The sequence below is a fragment of the Branchiostoma lanceolatum genome, chromosome 2 (assembly GCF_035083965.1).
Source record: "Branchiostoma lanceolatum isolate klBraLanc5 chromosome 2, klBraLanc5.hap2, whole genome shotgun sequence".
NCBI lineage: Eukaryota > Metazoa > Chordata > Leptocardii > Amphioxiformes > Branchiostomatidae > Branchiostoma > Branchiostoma lanceolatum.
Genome location: NC_089723.1, coordinates 27,187,989 through 27,204,476, shown reverse-complemented (window position 1 = coordinate 27,204,476; position 16,488 = coordinate 27,187,989). Strand labels below are relative to the sequence as shown.

Below are 16,488 nucleotides of genomic sequence, written 5' to 3'. Positions count from 1 at the left end.
GCTTAATATGACTACTGATACCAAATCCAGCTGTATCTACAACACAGTTTTGGTGTACACACCTCCTCCTCGTCCTCCAGCATCACCGCTGCCCCCGTGCCCTCCCCCACTGCCAGGGAGACGTGGTGAACACATGGAGTCATAGGCAAACCCTGAGTATATCCCACGATAGGAGCGGGAACCGCGGCCTCCGTGGCCACCACCGGATCCACGATGTGATCCCCCGTAACTTTCATATCTCCCTGCTCCAGGGCCTTCCTCTGCCGAGTGGCCAGACATATCCGCATGGAAGTCACCTGGAAAATGTCCAAATCACATGTTTTCAGTGTCAGTTAAGTCATATGAAGACACTCATTGACAGAAAACACTTTTAATGAATGTAGTATGCATGATTATCATCCTATTGCCAATGGAAAGCAATTCAGCACCATGGAGGAATAGAAAACTTATCTCAGAAACACACTACATCTTTGAAAGCCGACGGTAGGAATCTCTACAAAACGGTTTGCATCATTTTGAGCTGCATTTTACTGCATGCTAAATGAAATTTGCATCCATTTTGTACCAGGTTTTCATTTATTGTTTTTTTAAAGTTTGAAACTTTAAGTCATTGATCCTGATTACAATGCGTTGGATATGTCAGCAAAGAAAAGCATCTGGAAAACTACAAATAGCCTCTTAGAATGAAGGTTTCAACATGTAAGGGAAATGATTATTCATAATAAGAAAAGGTGTGCATGTGTAAGTACACATGTATTTGGCAGACAATTCAAATGATCACATTTGCATTACATGCAAAAGTCAAATGAACAAACAAAACTGGGGCCCATAAAATACAGTATAGAATGTTACATAATGCAATTACAATATATCTGTATCATACCTGCTACATCAATGGTTGCATTCACAGCTGTGAGTTTGAGATCATTTGTCCTCACGTAGCCTCCTGCATTAACCACAAGTGTTGTTACAGTGATGTCCATTCTGCTGTCGTTTTTCACCGAGAGCATCTCCATTTTTCCATCAGCCCGGACACTTATGTTGGCACACTCATACGAACCACTGGGTTTCCCCCTGGTGTTGCCATAGGACCACAAATGAAGTTCTCCACCTGACTCTACAGTTAAGTCATCGATGTTGGCAATGGTGCCGTTGACTTCCATCCAAACTTCCCGCATGCTGAGACGCTGAGATAACTCGAGATGGCCATACCTAAGGATGAAATTCAGCACAATATTACATGAGGTAGAAGAGAAAGAAGGCAAAGGACACTGACTACAAGATACATTACTGTAATTTTTTATTTGTTAACAGTAACTTCTAGCTACTTCAACGGTCACTAGTCAACAGTTAAAATATCATCATGATCACAAACATTTTGATTATTAACATTTGAGAGTGATTTTTATTTCCATCATTAAAATTAAATGCTGTGAACTACTCCCTTTCCCCCCAATGGCTAGAATTACCAACCGCGCAATATCAAAATTTAATGGATTAACAGCATATAAAGAAAATGAAGGATCACCTGTAGAGCTGGGTGTTCACCGGTAGATAGATGTCAACATCATCAAATCCAAAAGTCTGGTTCTTCCCAACATGCATCACGCCTGTACGGTCTCCTAGCAACCTGCCTCCCTGCACCTCCACCACATCTGTGCTCGTGTTGCTCAGGATGGCCACATGGGCATTGCCATGGATGTGCAGCTGTTTCATCACACAGTGCAGAAATAATGTAAATATAATAAATATTTGCTTATAAGTCACCATTCAAAACTAATGTAGTCATCAACAAGTTGGACTATGTTAATAATAATAATGACACAGCAGTCGTACAAACAACAAAAGTCAAATGACCTTTGACTGTTAGTGAAAAGACAATTTTGTGCACTATCCTTCTCAGAAACAATTTCATAACATCCATTTCCCAGTTAATGCATATATTGAAACACAAACACACAATTTGAAAAACCATGAAGACTTTGACTGAGAGAAATTTCCAACCCAGAAGTTCTCACCACACACAATGTGCACTGCACGCCACTCTGGCAAAAAGTGCTCTTTACAGTATGTGCCAAGCTGAATGGTAAAAAAATTAACAAACAATTCTGTTTTCCTTTTATCTACAATTATCACTCAAGAGATATACTGTACCTCATCAAAGACATAGCTGTGTGAGTTGTGGTAAAGCCAGGTGATGCCACCGGATCGGCTGATGTCCTCATATGACCCATCTAACAGGTCACGAAGGTCACCATGCTGGTATGTTGCTGCGTGGGGGTAAGGGATGCCATTGTTGTCGATCTTCAGGGTCTTGTGCTGGGCTTCTTGCAAGGCATTCTGATGTTCAATATAGACGGTGCCAGAACCACCCACTTCATAGTTGCTGTTTCCTGTATCATGAGCGAAAAGATATATAGATTTGACACACCAATGAAAGCTGAATATAATCATCATATACTAGACTATGCATTTAATCATGTACATATTGTGAAGACAATCTGCTTACCTCCATAAGCTGTGACTGTGCCGTTAAACTTTCGTAGTTTCTGGGAGTAGATGGCCACACGTCCGCCTGCACCTCCTGCTCCACCAGAGCCATGGCCAGTTCCACCGTTGGCAGAGACGGCTCCGTATCCATCCAGTTCTTCACACTGTAGCCAGATGCTTCCACCCGAGCCACCACCTTCAACGAGAACATACATGTGCATCGTAAATCTAGGAGATTATCAGACCCTCCTTGATGGAGGTAAAAAAAAAGCATGACATTACATGAAAATGTGTGTTTGTGACTGTTCCTAAAAGCCAATGCACATGGGTGCCTAAAGATACATAACAATAATTTATATATATGTGCATCAGAACAACTCCTACAACATGAACTTTTGTTGGCAAAATATCTAGTAAACACTACATTGTATAACAGTTACTAAAGGACATAGATAACTTGATTTTCTTGTGAATCTTTGAAAAAGCTGATAATAGTATCAATTGAAATTTCTCACCAGCTAGGCTGTTATGAACACCAACAATGCTTTCTCCATTTGCAGTGATCCTCCCATCGATGAGGCAGTGTCTGGTGGTTATTTTCAGTGCCCCTCCACCTCGCCCACCAAGTCCTCTCCGCACAACAGCATTGCCATGCTCATTGTCTCCATAATACAATTGTCCTGTGAAGCAGGGCACAGTACTGTCAGCTTGTACACAAAGTCTACTAGTAGTTAAACAAGGAACAAGCCTCTGAATTACATTTATTAAAGAAAAAGATAGATATGTGACAAAAAACTAACTGGAGCTTGGGAAAGATATTGTTCATGTAGCCCAATTAAACTCACCATAGTTGCTGCCATATCCTCCAGTACTTCCATAGTCTACAGGTTGGTAGATGGATCCATAGGCAAGCCCAACATTGGCCTGACCTTTACCACGACCTCCACTGCCACCATGGCCACCTCCACTTCCTCCTACAGAGTTTCCTGGATAGTCAAAATGGTGTTGATTAGAATCACTGATTTCAATGAATGTAGAATCACTGATTTCAATGAATGTAGAATCACTGATTTTAATGAATGTAAAACAAAATGGTGAGACAAATCTCATGTTTGGTATGCATGAAGTGCCAAATTCATAACTTTCTTCCATCAAATCCTCATTATATCAGACAAGGCAAGAAAAGGTGATCAGAAGCAGTGTCACTCTCTGTTTGGGTGAAGCATGATGCTTTTTCAAGTAGCTAGCAGAATCTGCAATGTGATATCTCCACAGAGACAAAACCAGTCCTTACCAAAACTACAATTTGGTGCCATGTACATCCTCTAAAATAATGGCAGAAAAATCCCGAGGACACAAAATGTATTTATGAAGGCCATAAATGTTTGAACATACATATGAATAAGTTCTATTGCTGTCCAATGAAAACAATGTATATTAATCATATAATATAAAAACATCCTACCATAACCCTGGCCAGGTCCTTCTGAAGGTTCGAAACCAGATTCTCTGGTCCCCTTGGTGACAAAGCCTCCATGGTCAAGGTTGATCCTGCCACCAGAGTAAATGGCCACAAGATGTTCTGCTGTCACATTAAACCGATCATTTGACACGAGATGACCGCCTCCATATACCTGAAGCAACACATATATTTCAACATGTTAATGTTATTGGACTGGACTAGTCACATATTTGCTTGCCATATATGGGAATGCACAATGGATCTAGTACATGTAGGTCAATACATGTTCTTCAAGATCTATAGTAATGTAATTTCATAATTGTCAAAAAACAAGTCCTAGTTATCTAGCATAGGCTTTAATTAGGAAACATATCATAGGCCTGTGCACCATGTAAAGGGTTGAATTAGGACAATCTATGCTATAGTGTCCTACCGTTAGATTGGTCAGTTGGATGTCCATGCCGATGTGCTTGTCATATGAGAACATTTGGAATGTTCCACCATCTTGAACATGTAGGGAAGACAGGCTGATGTGTCCAGGAGTGTTTGCACCCATGCTGCCATTAGTATCGACGTACACTGACCCACCATCAAACACATACAGGTCGTCTATGCCTCGGATCTAGAAAAATACAAAAATAACAATGTTACAAAATATAGCTTAGCTTTAGATTTTTATATGACACAATTCACAAAATTCTTAAACTACCAGAAAAAACATACACTCAAGTCTTGATTTAACAAACCCGTTAATACAATAAATAGAATGCAAAAAATCATATGATTATGTTGATATGTAAGTTTTTCCTTTGTAACAATTTGAGTTGACATCCTACCTTGCCAGAAGATCGAAGTTCTGTCTGGTAAAAGAAGGCTCTGCTGGGGTACTCCAGTTCTCCCTTCTCATAGACGTAAGTGTTAATTGGCACGTCAGGATCTGTCACATCAACTGCAAAGTCCTGCTCGTACCCAACATGTAGCCAGCCTGAAAATGTCAAAACAGTATCATAATGATTCTTCACTGTCCGTATACAATATTCAAGAAAGTTTGTTTTCAGATTGTTATTTTAATCCATGGCAAATACTCTAATGGCTACTTGTTTGGTTGAACAAGAATAACTTTATTTGACTTATGCTGTTATGATATATATGGCTGTTGAAATGCCCCACATGGTAGTAATATTTCATTGAAAACCGAATCAAAGAGAATATGATCCAAGCAATCTATCACAATATTACATGTAAGTGTGATTCAAACATGGCAGAGAGGCAGTGTTAGTATGAATGGCCAACAGGAACCTAGTTAAGAAACTGAGTCAATATGAAAATGATTCAAAACGAAACTGTTAGGGTGAATGTCTTTCAGCACCAAGGAGAGGCACTAGTTCCTTTTAAATCTACAATGTTATGGATCCCCCATTATATGGAGAAACAAAATCTGATGCTTGTTGTACATGTGGTGCCAAATTAAACAGTTACCTCTGTCAATTAAGAAAGTAGATCAGATAGAAAAGGTAATTTAAAGATGTGGGTCTACCAGTGAGTGGAGTACTGACCAGTCTTGTCTCCATGTAGGCGGTTGATCTGCATGTTTACTGGAGTGGTGAGTCCATTCCCTGGCATCACCGCCAGCTCTGCATCTCCAAGCAGATGTAACTGGTCAAACGTGTACTGGTTGGTCCCCGAGTCTGGCTCAATCCATGTCTTTGCACTGTCCAGTTCTCTATAGCGATACCTACAAAATCATCAACACATTGATTTGGGGATTTATGGAGTCTACCCATCAAAAGAAGCAAGTTTTTGTTCCCAAATTCCCAAATATCACATGACATGGAATATCAAGCAGCCTTAAGCAGAACTGAAGCCTAAAAACAAACTACAGCAAATATATATTGTACAAAAACCATTTGATTAGAGTGCAACAAAACTGACAATAAATACCTCAGGCAGTTGCTCAATGCAATGGAATAAAATGAAAGCATATCATTCGCAAGACAGTGATCATATACTTGCCGATGGATATCACAATCACTATCATCAAATCTCTGTAATAGCTATTCACTCTAAGGAGCTAAACAGAGGATTTTGGAAATGAATCTAATACCTAAAATAGGATACGAACTACAATGCAACAACTTTATATTCTTTCTATGACTTAAGAAGCATGTCACACATATACATACCTGTCATGTAAGTTCTGGCCATTGACATAGATTTCCACTTCTGACAGAGAAGCATGATTGCTGCCATGGCAGGCCGATGTCCCCGTGACATACAGTCTTACAGTTTGAGCCTCACGTCTGACAGGTAGGTTTACATATGAGCCTTGGTGACAGGTACTGCTGGGCAGTACATAGTCACTAGTCACAGCAGTTGTTATGGTGTTGTTCTCTGTTTCAACCTGTAATGATAAAAATGTCACATAACTTACATTGTATTTAACGTTCTCAGCACACATTAGAACAACTTGACATAAAGCTTGCATGCCATTTTTAACTAAATAACTCTGCATTTTGTTGAGGATATTTAGCAACAACAATTGACTTCACTTTATTTCAGTTATGATCATGGTTTCTTTATAGTTTCCCATGATATATCATTAAAATGATAATTACATAAGAATGAAGATTATCAAAAGAAAGTAGACTGTTTTAAAAATTCACACTCACAAGATAAACACAATGTATTACATGTAATCTACATTCATTTACCTGCCAGGATACATGTATCCACCACTTTGAAAATGATGTTCTCAGATCACATTACCTTGAATTTACTCTGACATACACAGTTGATGAAGACACGAATGGTGTTGACAAAGTAGACATTGTTGAGGTCAAAAGTCAACACCGCAGAACTGCTTTCTGCCAGGAAATACTGTGTTTGATCAGTATGGAAAGTCTGATCAAACAGGTATGGCAGCCAGTAATAGTCTAGGTGGTAATAGCCAGGATAACAACACCGGTAGGAGTCTGCACTTGAGGTGACGGACACTCCACCGCGTGATGTGTAACTTGAAACTCTGCTAATTGTCTCTGGTGCCAGATCCAAACGTTCCCCAATGTTGGAGATCTCGTGATTGGTGGATGCTCTTTCTTTGTTGTCCACACGTAGAGTTGTGTTCCCTGACTCATTGTTCCACAGAAAAACAGTTCCAGAGGCTCCGGACTCAGCTAAAGCTCCAACGTCTCCTCCGTAGACATCGAAGGTCCCTGCGTAAAATGCGTGCGTGATGTTGTTGGAGAAGTAGACTGCGATGCGTCCACCTGCACCACTTCCACCATTGGAAGGGTCTCCTGCACCGCCAAGGGCCTGAATGTGTCCAGTATGTCCACCTAAACAATTAACATACACAAAATACAAAATTTTAACCTTTACTAGTACATAAGGAATATACCTGGTCCAGTCTTATGATAAAAACTTGAATCCACACAAACTCATCTGAGAGTACCAACTCACCAGTGAAAACTACTGGTCTTTATAATGTGGGTTTGCACAAAATGTTGAAGACTTCTGTGCAGAATTGGCCTAGTCCCCAGGCACTTATCAATGTTACGTGATTATTATGATAACATGCAAGCACAATCATGTAATTAACTGTGAAATAAGACAAAATATTCATAACAACATTTTGGTGAAGAAGCTGGTGTTTTTTTCATTATTGAAGGCCATTTGGCTTTTCCTCAATAGGCATACAAAGTCATATCACAAGCAAAGTCACTAAAGGTTACACTATGTCCCTATATCTAGCACACAGACCTGTGAGTGCACCAGTAGTGATGAGAATGCTGCCACCACTGCCTCCACTGGCACCATTCAGACTTGAAGAGGAAGACAAGTCTCTGCTGTTTGCTGTGATGTCTCCATCCACTTTCAGCATCCTCTTCACTTCTATATCAAGGATGCCCCCACCTTTCGGATAACATGATCATTGGCATTGATTAGACACTTGAACTATGAAATTAATCATCATAACATCAGAGTATTCCGACTATGATACACGAATGTCAGTAATTTATAACCAAAGCAAATAACAGTGAGGAAATATGCTGGAATAAGATATTAACAAACAACATGATTGTATACACTATATTTCCATCTATCAAGACCAAATCAGAATTACATGTACATAGTATAATGATTCACAATTTGTTTTGCTAATTTTCTATTTTGTAAAAGTCCACATCATGAAAATATAAGAAGTTGTTTGTGGTACCATTTTATGAGGAGAAAACAACAGTACATAAAAGAACAATAAAAGCAGCAGACTGTTGTTACCGATGCCTCCTCTGTCTCCCGCTCCACCACTGCCGAACTCAGCTGGGTAGAAGAGGTTGCCATACGGTAGGTTCCTTCTGAGCCTACAAGTCTTGTACCCTCCACAACCTCCACGTCCCCCCATGCCACCATGACTACCGCCACTGTTGCCAAGACGATGTTGGGTTCCTGGGGCTATAGGGGGGAAATCAACAGCAATCATTACTGACAAGTAATAATCTTGGACAGATTTTTTTATTGTGAATTCACAAACTTCGAGAACTCAGCAGATGAGCCCACATGCTTCAGTCATCACATGCACTCACTGATGTTTCATCAGCAAAATTGTTTATTTCCGAAACTGAGGCACAAAATACAAGAGGTACCTATTAGTAAGTGCACTTGGATTTTGTTTGAACAAACTGAGATGAAAAAAAACTTAAAGTTTGTACATACATTTGTACATTGTACCTTTGGTACAGATTACACTTCTGTAGATCAACACAGAATTGCAGCTACGCCTTTAACATTTGACCAAGGTATGCAGATTTCATAGCTGCACTTAACAATTCCTTCAAAGTTATTAGAATCCAACTTCTTCTCCCACCTGGACCAAGTTCAGACAGATATCCTCCATCACTGGCATCCACCAGTCCTCCATCATCCACTTCCATCTCCTCTGCCAGGATCTTCATGTTCTTACTGTAAACAACTCCACCTCCCTCCACAATCAACTTCCCTGCAGTCAAGTTGTACTGCTCAGGATAAGCGAAGGGGCTGCTGGCATTGATAGCAGACCTGGCCTTGACTGTAACAGTGCCATTGAAGCAGTAGTTGAGCCTAGACATCTGATTTGTTGAACCTGTCAGGAAAAACCTCAGCTCGCCCCCATTGATTAGGACTAAGTCATGAACATGGTCCATGGTCCCTTCAATATGGACAAATACAGAGTTCAGTTCAGTGTCAGGGGCAAGTCCTAGATATCCCGTCTGGTAGACAAAGGAGTTGAAGGGTGTGTCAATGAAATGCCGTTCCAGATCCATGACTTGGTTTGGCCCAACATGGACGCTTCCAGTCCTATCTCCAATCATGTGGAGAAAGTGGAGGGTTGCTCCTCTGTCCACAGGGTCAGTTAGCATGGCTAGGTGTGAATTGCCATATATCTGTAGCTCCTCGAAATGATAGTCGTGGTTCCCTGCAGCAAAGAAGTGCTCACCAGCCTGGGGAAGGATCCAAGCTTTGAATGAATCCTGAGAGAGGTCGGAATAGTTGGCTATAGGGCCAACATTCTTGCTCCTCAGGTTGTTGTTGTCAATCAGCAGTGTGCGATGTTCGTGGTGCAGGTGGTACAGAAATACTGTCCCTGATCCCCCGGCTTCTCCCTGCTGCTCAGCTGTAAGGCTGGCTTTGTACTCTGCATAACCCCCAAATGCCTGATAAGTTCCAATGTAGGTTATATTCTCACGAAAGTACACAGCAATTCGGCCACCCGACCCTCCGCCACCCGTCCCCTGGTCGTGGTACTGGGCCCCTCCGTTTGCAGTGATGTTGCCACGCCCGCGAAAGATGTGGGAGTTCATCCAAATGCTTCCTCCACTGCCTCCACCGCCATGACGTTCGTGGGCATCCTCACCATTTGCTCTGACCTCACCGTCAATCTGGATCACACCCGTGACGTTGAACCAAATTGCTCCTCCGCCACGTCCCCCTGCTCTCTCACCGCCACCTGCACTGCCGAAGAGGAATGGTTCATAGAGGTGCCCATATGGAGTCCCGGTCACAGGTGTGCCGACACCACGGCCGCTAGTACCCCCATGGCAACCTCCTGAGGAACCCTGTGGACTGGTCTGCCCAATGCCAATATTGATCTCTGCAGTCCTGTTGTAATCTGAGTAGGCAAATCCAGTTCCATCTGCATCTAGAAGTCCACCATCATCTATCGTTATGTTTTCTGCATATATCCTGAGGCGTGTGCCGTGGAACCTCCCACCACCTTCAATGACGGTTGCGTTGGTGTAAAAAGTGATTCCTGGCTCCTCGGTTGTTGATGTAATGGCATTGATTGTGCCATTGTCTTGGACAAGGACAATGTCAAAGTTGTAGTAACTTGCTTCCATGCCCTCTGTCCTCCCTCCATGTTCCAGAGACATGAGGCCATTGTGATGCAGTGTAAGATCTTCCACGTGGTCCAGTACTCCATGTAACCAGATGCTGACATTGTGGATCATTGTGATTGGTGCAAGGCCAAGGTAAGCACCACTGTAAACACGTGTGCTGAACGGCAAGTCAATCTCTGGACGATGGAGGTCCATCACTTGATTCATGCCAAGATGCACTGTTCCAGACCGATCACCAATCATGTACAGGAAGAACAGACTTGCATTGAGGCCGACTGGGTGGGTAAGAATAGCAAGATGGGCAGAGCTGTAGATTTGCAACTCCTCAAAGTGATAGTCATGGGTACCATTGGCAAAAAAGTGTTGGCCTGATTGTGGTAAGATCCAGGTGCGGCAACCGTCGGTTGTCAAGTCAGTATAGTCAGGAATGATGTGGAACTTGTCCATGGGTTCTAACCCTCCATTGTCGATGATGAGTGTTCGGTGTGTGTACACCATGTGGTAGATAAAAGCCGTTCCAGCACCACCATTTTCAGCCAGAGTTTGGTCCCCTGCCCTCCCACCCTTTGCATGGTAGTTGAATCCTGTTGCTGTTTGGTTGTTGATGAAGTAGATGGCCACGCGGCCACCACCCCCTCCCCCTCCGGGTGAGGATGAGTGGTTCGAGCCTCGGCCTCCATTGGCAGCAATGCGACCATATCCTGGGTGAGAAAAGAGACCTTTTGAGAAAGGATGTTCTCCATGTCTATCATGTACACATGTACCTATACTATGCCAATAGCATGCCTTGAAAATACTATTAGATTTATTGCACAGTCACGTAAACTATTGACTTCCAAAGAGCAAGATACCCATGGCAACTGAACTGTGATACTGTTCTTTTCCACAACATGCGCTGATATAATGTAAGATTCTCCATGGTAGGTACCTTTGATGATGTTACAGTACATCCAGATGCTGCCTCCACTTCCACCTCCACCTCCATTTCCATCTGCCTCTCCACCGTTTGCAGTAACCTGCAGCACAAGTAATACACAGTTATCATTATTTAATAATGATAATAATTATTTATTGTACATTCATGCCCCATTGGGCTAAGTACAGGCATACAGATACAAAATTTGTGGTAAAGTACATATAATGACACTGACAGGACTTCTAATAATACTCTAAAACAATTGTTCTAAAACTACTCTAACTTATACATAGGTTTGGCCTCTTCTTGTCTCTTTGAGAGTGAGTTTTTTACTATTCATACCTTCTAATTCTTATTTGTTTTACATGGTCTTGCATATTTTGTAGCACATTCCTACATCTGTCAAGCTTCGATCTAATAGGAGATTAAGTAACATTACATGTACCTCTCCATCAATATCAATTGTCCCTGTCACATTCATCCAGATCACTCCCCCACCAGTTCCACCATAGGCTCGCTTGCCATTGATGATCAGTCCATGTCCTCCAGCACTGCCGAAGACGTACGGTTCATACAAGTCTCCGTAGGCAAACCCTGCTCCATGACCATCATTGAGAGTCCTGTCATCATGAAAAAAATGGTATGTCTAGATAAAAATCTTGCATTCAATTCCAATAACAATCTTGAAAATGTTGTTTTCATTGGTTCTGGGACAGCAAGAGTTAGTAAATAAGAATCAGTTTGAAACAAGCTTCATGCTAACTTTATATTCTTGCCCCCTATTCCATTTCAACCTGTATCTGTGTCATATACCCATGAAGTTGACATGACCCTGCCATATATATGAAGATGCTAGTTAAGTGAAATCCATGTATTTACCCTCTCCCTCCACTTCCTCCATGTCCTGCTCCTGACCCTAGCCCAGTGACATCATCAGGAATCCCAAGGTTCACCTCTCCATGGAGGGACAGGTGTCCGTGGGTGTCGTTACTGTGTACAGGGTGGTACCCTAATCCATCTGCTGCAATCCTACCGCCTGAGTCCACGGTTATGTTTTCAGCGAGTATTGTGAGTCGAGTACCGTGCATGATACCACCCCCTTCCACAAAGAAGGCCTGAGTTATAAAAGTAATTCCTGGGTCGACGATAGGATCAGTGGTAGCATTTAGCCTTCCGTCATCCTGTACCCTAACAAACTGGAAGCTGTAGTGGCTGAAGTCCTCCAGTAGTGTCCTTCCTCCATGTTGGAGCCACAGGAAGCCTCCATGGTGGATTGTGAGGTTCTGTATATGGGCAAGAACACCTGCCAGATGAATCTCCACTCCATGGACTTCTGTGACAGGTGCTAGTCCTAAATACCCTCCATAGTAGACGTGGACGCTGAAGGGGAGGTCTATCTCAGGACGATGGAGTTCCACCTCTTGCCCTGTTGCTATGTGTACTGCACCTGTCCGGTCTCCAATCATGTATTGAAAGAACATGGAGACATTGTATGGCACTGTGGAGGTGAAGACATTCTCATCGTACAAGGCTTGTTGGAAGAAGTGTGTGCCATTTGATGAAAGTGTTGGTGACAGGACTGCAAGGTGGGCGCCTTCATCTATTTGTAATTCCTCAAAGTGGTAGTCGTGTCCATAGCTGGCAAAGTAGTGTCTCCCCGAGTCGGGCAGGATCCATCCTCGGCAGCCATCCTTGTCAAGATTGTCCCAGTCAATGGCCTTTTTTCTAGGTTCATGTCCACCATTTTCAACGATGAGGGTCCTATGTTCATGATGCAGGTGATACAAGAAAATGGTTCCCGGTCCCCCACCCTCACACTCTGAGTCAGGGGTGTCATCACCACAAGCCCCCCCATGTGACTGGTAAGAGAAGCCTGTTGAGGTGGCATTATCCCTGAAGTACAGCGCTATCCGTCCTCCAGCCCCTCCCCCGGCTGGATAGCTATTGTGACTTGAGCCAGCTCCACCATTGGTTGCTATGACACCTGAGCCCTTGATGAGGTGACAGTTCATCCAGATGCTCCCACCACTGCCTCCTCCACTCGGACTGGACCCTGAAAGTACATGTAGGCAGCATCTGTGAAAGGTTGTTTAGATTACAGCTATTTCTGACACAATAATAAAGCAAATACAATCATGTACATCTTTGGTTGTAGAGTAAGCAGAAAATGAGACAATAAATCAATAAAAATATGAGACAGTAAACCAAAAAAACTGCATTGAATAACTTTTCTCAGCATATCAAACCGGAAATCTTAAGGATAAACCTTCATCATAATTTATTGCCACCCTTACCTGTAGTGTAAGGCCAAAATATAAAAATTGGGATATACATGTAATCTGGCCAAGGATGTGTTCTGGCCTGTTACACCAGGTTGTAAAGGGGCACGCTGGCTATTTTTACTAAATTAGATATCAAAATAGTCTCACACTCCTACCCCGTCCAAAGAAGAAGCAGTACAAGGAGAACACTCACCATCTCCATCACCACCGTTGGCAGATACAAGGCCGTCGATGTGGATGGTGTTGGTGACATTGAACCAGATCCTTCCACCACCGGACCCACTGTCTGTTCCCCCTCCTGCACTGCCAAACTGGTCAGGCTCGTAGATGTCCCCATATGGCTGTCCAGTTCGTTCAGTGTCTACAACGAACATGATGAACCATAATTTATGAATACAATATACAATAGTTCAAAAGATGTAATTGCAACAAAACCTAATAAATTACAATAAATGCAAAGTGACTCCATGATGTAAATATCAAGAACTATAAATATCACTGGTTTGTGGGACGACACAATACCCTAGCTTATTTGTGATGCTGCACTGGTCTGAATGCATGCAAAAGGCACACGTCAAGCATATGTGCAATTCTTTTACTGATATTTTTGTCAATATAGTCATGATGCTTGGTCCAGGGAACAGGTCAATAAAAAAAGAGCTACAGTATGCATAAATATGCAGTAAGGGAAATGGTATGAATCCTTTTCAAATAGTAGTCTGATAACAATTGCAGATGATGATAAATTACTTTTCCCATGGCCACCACTCCCCCCATGTCCACCACCAGAGGCCGCGTTGTAGCTCTCCACAGAGCCCAGACCAATGTTGATGATGCCGTGAAGTCCCCTGCGATAAGAACCATCTGGGTTCAGGCTGGACCCATCATCAGCCGAGTATCCCTGCCCATCGGAGGACAACGTTCCCCCATCATCGACGGTGATATTTTCGGAGTGAACATACAAATGCGTCCCTTCCACTAGTCCTCCGCCATCTATGTGCAGAATTCTGGTGTGGAACGTGATGCCATGTTCACTGACAGGGTCTGAAATCATGTGAACGTATCCTTGGTCTTGTACATGGACCACATCAAACACATACAGCCCTTCATCATCTTCCTCATTTGCTGTTCTGCCTAGAAAAGAGACAAACAAAAACAACAGTTGCCATGAAAGGGGCTATAGTAAAATTCAAAATCACAATTGGCTTGCAACGAAGAACGGCTAAACAAATAGGTATGGCACCTACCATGTCTGTTTAGATAGAAATGTCCATCATGATGTAGGGTCAAGTTCAGCACATGGGATAGAACACCATTGAGAATGATGCTGACCCCATGGACAAAAGTGTCCGGAGCCATTCCAATGTGGCCACCCTGGTACACATGCACGCTGAAGGGCAGGTCAATCTCCTCTCTCTGAAAGATGAGCATATATTTACATGTACTAATAAGTATATACATGTATTGTTATTTTGTTACAATATATATTGAGTTAGGCTGCTATGAAAAACGGCAGACACAGATGCCAATAATCTGAAGTAAAAAGTTGAGCAGCTACTTTGACAGTTGCTACAGTGTAACACCATAATTTTGAACAAAAGCCACCTCATTCTACACCAGGACATACATGTATAGGGACATATATCAAGTTAAAGCAGCCATGCAACAGGCACGTTGAGTAATGACAAAGGCATGCTGGAGGTTCTTCACCTGAAGGTCCATGCTCTGGTTGCTGCCCACATGGATGGCCCCGGTTCGATCTCCAATCATGTTTTGGAAGAAGATGGTGGCAGGTTGGTCTGGGGGATCTGTCAGGACAGCCAGATGGGCATTCCCATAGATCTGGAGCTCGTCAAAGTAGTAGTTCTGATCACCTGGGCATGGTTGAACAAGAAAGATCCTTGTCATGGAGATCTGCTGCACTAAAAAAATGGCATTTAGTTTTTGATAGCTTGTATGTCAGGAAAGGTGATTGAGAGAAATGAACATGAAGCTTTGAACATATAACAAAATGTACAATAGATTTAGGGCAGGAATATCTCAACTTCTCTTACATAAAAGCCAAGGTTCACTAAGGTTGTTGATGTTATCATGCTTGAATTTATAAATAAAGTATCAGGTGTTTGGCTGGCTTGGAAGAGTAGTTTACATCTATAGGTATGTACAAACCTGCAAACTCATGTTCCCCATGAAATGGCAAAAACCATGCCCTGCTTTCATCCTCAGACAGGTCGTGATAGTCCTCAATGGAGTTTTCCTCCTCAGAGGGCCCATTGCCATTGTTGTGGAGCAGCAGAGTTGTGTGATTGTGCACTGCAAACATTCAACAATTAATCATGTTTCGAACAAACAAACAAATAAACCAGCAAGAAGGATTAACTCTACAGCCATAACATCCAGCCAATCAATTAGCCAGCTACCTCACTAACTGACCAACATCCACACAACAGAGGACAGTCTGATGAAGAAATGGACCAACAACAAATAAAAAGGACAGTTGCTGATGTCAGAATATCACATGTCCTAAATGATCTGCCATTTGAACACAATGAAGGTTGTAGTAGAGACAAAGATTTTCTATTAACAATGGTAAGTTTTAAACAAATTCTTCATGTTTACAATCTGGCATTGAAATTTCACCTTTCACAATAGATAAACAGGACATGATAGAACACCTTTATGGTAAAAGAAGATTGTGCCAGGACCCCCGACACCTGCCGAGGTCCCTCCAAGTCCTCCGTAGGCCTGGAAGGATCCTGAGAAGGTGCGGTTCACGGCAAAGTAAACAGCAATCCGTCCACCTGCTCCTCCCCCTCCTCCATAGCTCGAGTAGGAGTGTCCTTGTCCTCCATTGGCTGACACAACACCGTAACCCTGGTGATGGAACAAGGTGTTCAGGTCTTACGATTCTTATAATCATTCTGACAGTTTGACTGTGGGAGACTACACCTCAGACACGTGACA

At 42.5% G+C, this 16,488-nt stretch overlaps 1 protein-coding gene across 1 annotated transcript in view; it reads right to left on the bottom strand.

The window, feature by feature from the left end:
- Nucleotides 1-16,488, bottom strand: part of LOC136428308 (uncharacterized) — a 110,866-nt gene that overhangs the window by 90,150 nt on the left and 4,228 nt on the right. The window contains exons 9-33 of the mRNA XM_066417708.1: nucleotides 16,200-16,398; nucleotides 15,694-15,837; nucleotides 15,235-15,398; nucleotides 14,772-14,940; nucleotides 14,275-14,658; nucleotides 13,718-13,885; nucleotides 12,122-13,295; nucleotides 11,688-11,862; nucleotides 11,255-11,342; nucleotides 8,817-11,027; nucleotides 8,231-8,404; nucleotides 7,712-7,864; nucleotides 6,719-7,287; nucleotides 6,136-6,353; nucleotides 5,509-5,687; nucleotides 4,789-4,937; nucleotides 4,386-4,574; nucleotides 3,956-4,124; nucleotides 3,336-3,476; nucleotides 3,006-3,170; nucleotides 2,510-2,686; nucleotides 2,155-2,393; nucleotides 1,529-1,707; nucleotides 884-1,212; nucleotides 63-296 (exon numbers count right to left, since the gene is read on the bottom strand). Coding sequence (XP_066273805.1) covers nucleotides 63-296; nucleotides 884-1,212; nucleotides 1,529-1,707; nucleotides 2,155-2,393; nucleotides 2,510-2,686; nucleotides 3,006-3,170; nucleotides 3,336-3,476; nucleotides 3,956-4,124; nucleotides 4,386-4,574; nucleotides 4,789-4,937; nucleotides 5,509-5,687; nucleotides 6,136-6,353; nucleotides 6,719-7,287; nucleotides 7,712-7,864; nucleotides 8,231-8,404; nucleotides 8,817-11,027; nucleotides 11,255-11,342; nucleotides 11,688-11,862; nucleotides 12,122-13,295; nucleotides 13,718-13,885; nucleotides 14,275-14,658; nucleotides 14,772-14,940; nucleotides 15,235-15,398; nucleotides 15,694-15,837; nucleotides 16,200-16,398 — 8,140 coding nt within the window. The remainder of the gene's footprint in view (nucleotides 1-62; nucleotides 297-883; nucleotides 1,213-1,528; nucleotides 1,708-2,154; nucleotides 2,394-2,509; nucleotides 2,687-3,005; nucleotides 3,171-3,335; nucleotides 3,477-3,955; nucleotides 4,125-4,385; nucleotides 4,575-4,788; nucleotides 4,938-5,508; nucleotides 5,688-6,135; nucleotides 6,354-6,718; nucleotides 7,288-7,711; nucleotides 7,865-8,230; nucleotides 8,405-8,816; nucleotides 11,028-11,254; nucleotides 11,343-11,687; nucleotides 11,863-12,121; nucleotides 13,296-13,717; nucleotides 13,886-14,274; nucleotides 14,659-14,771; nucleotides 14,941-15,234; nucleotides 15,399-15,693; nucleotides 15,838-16,199; nucleotides 16,399-16,488) is intronic.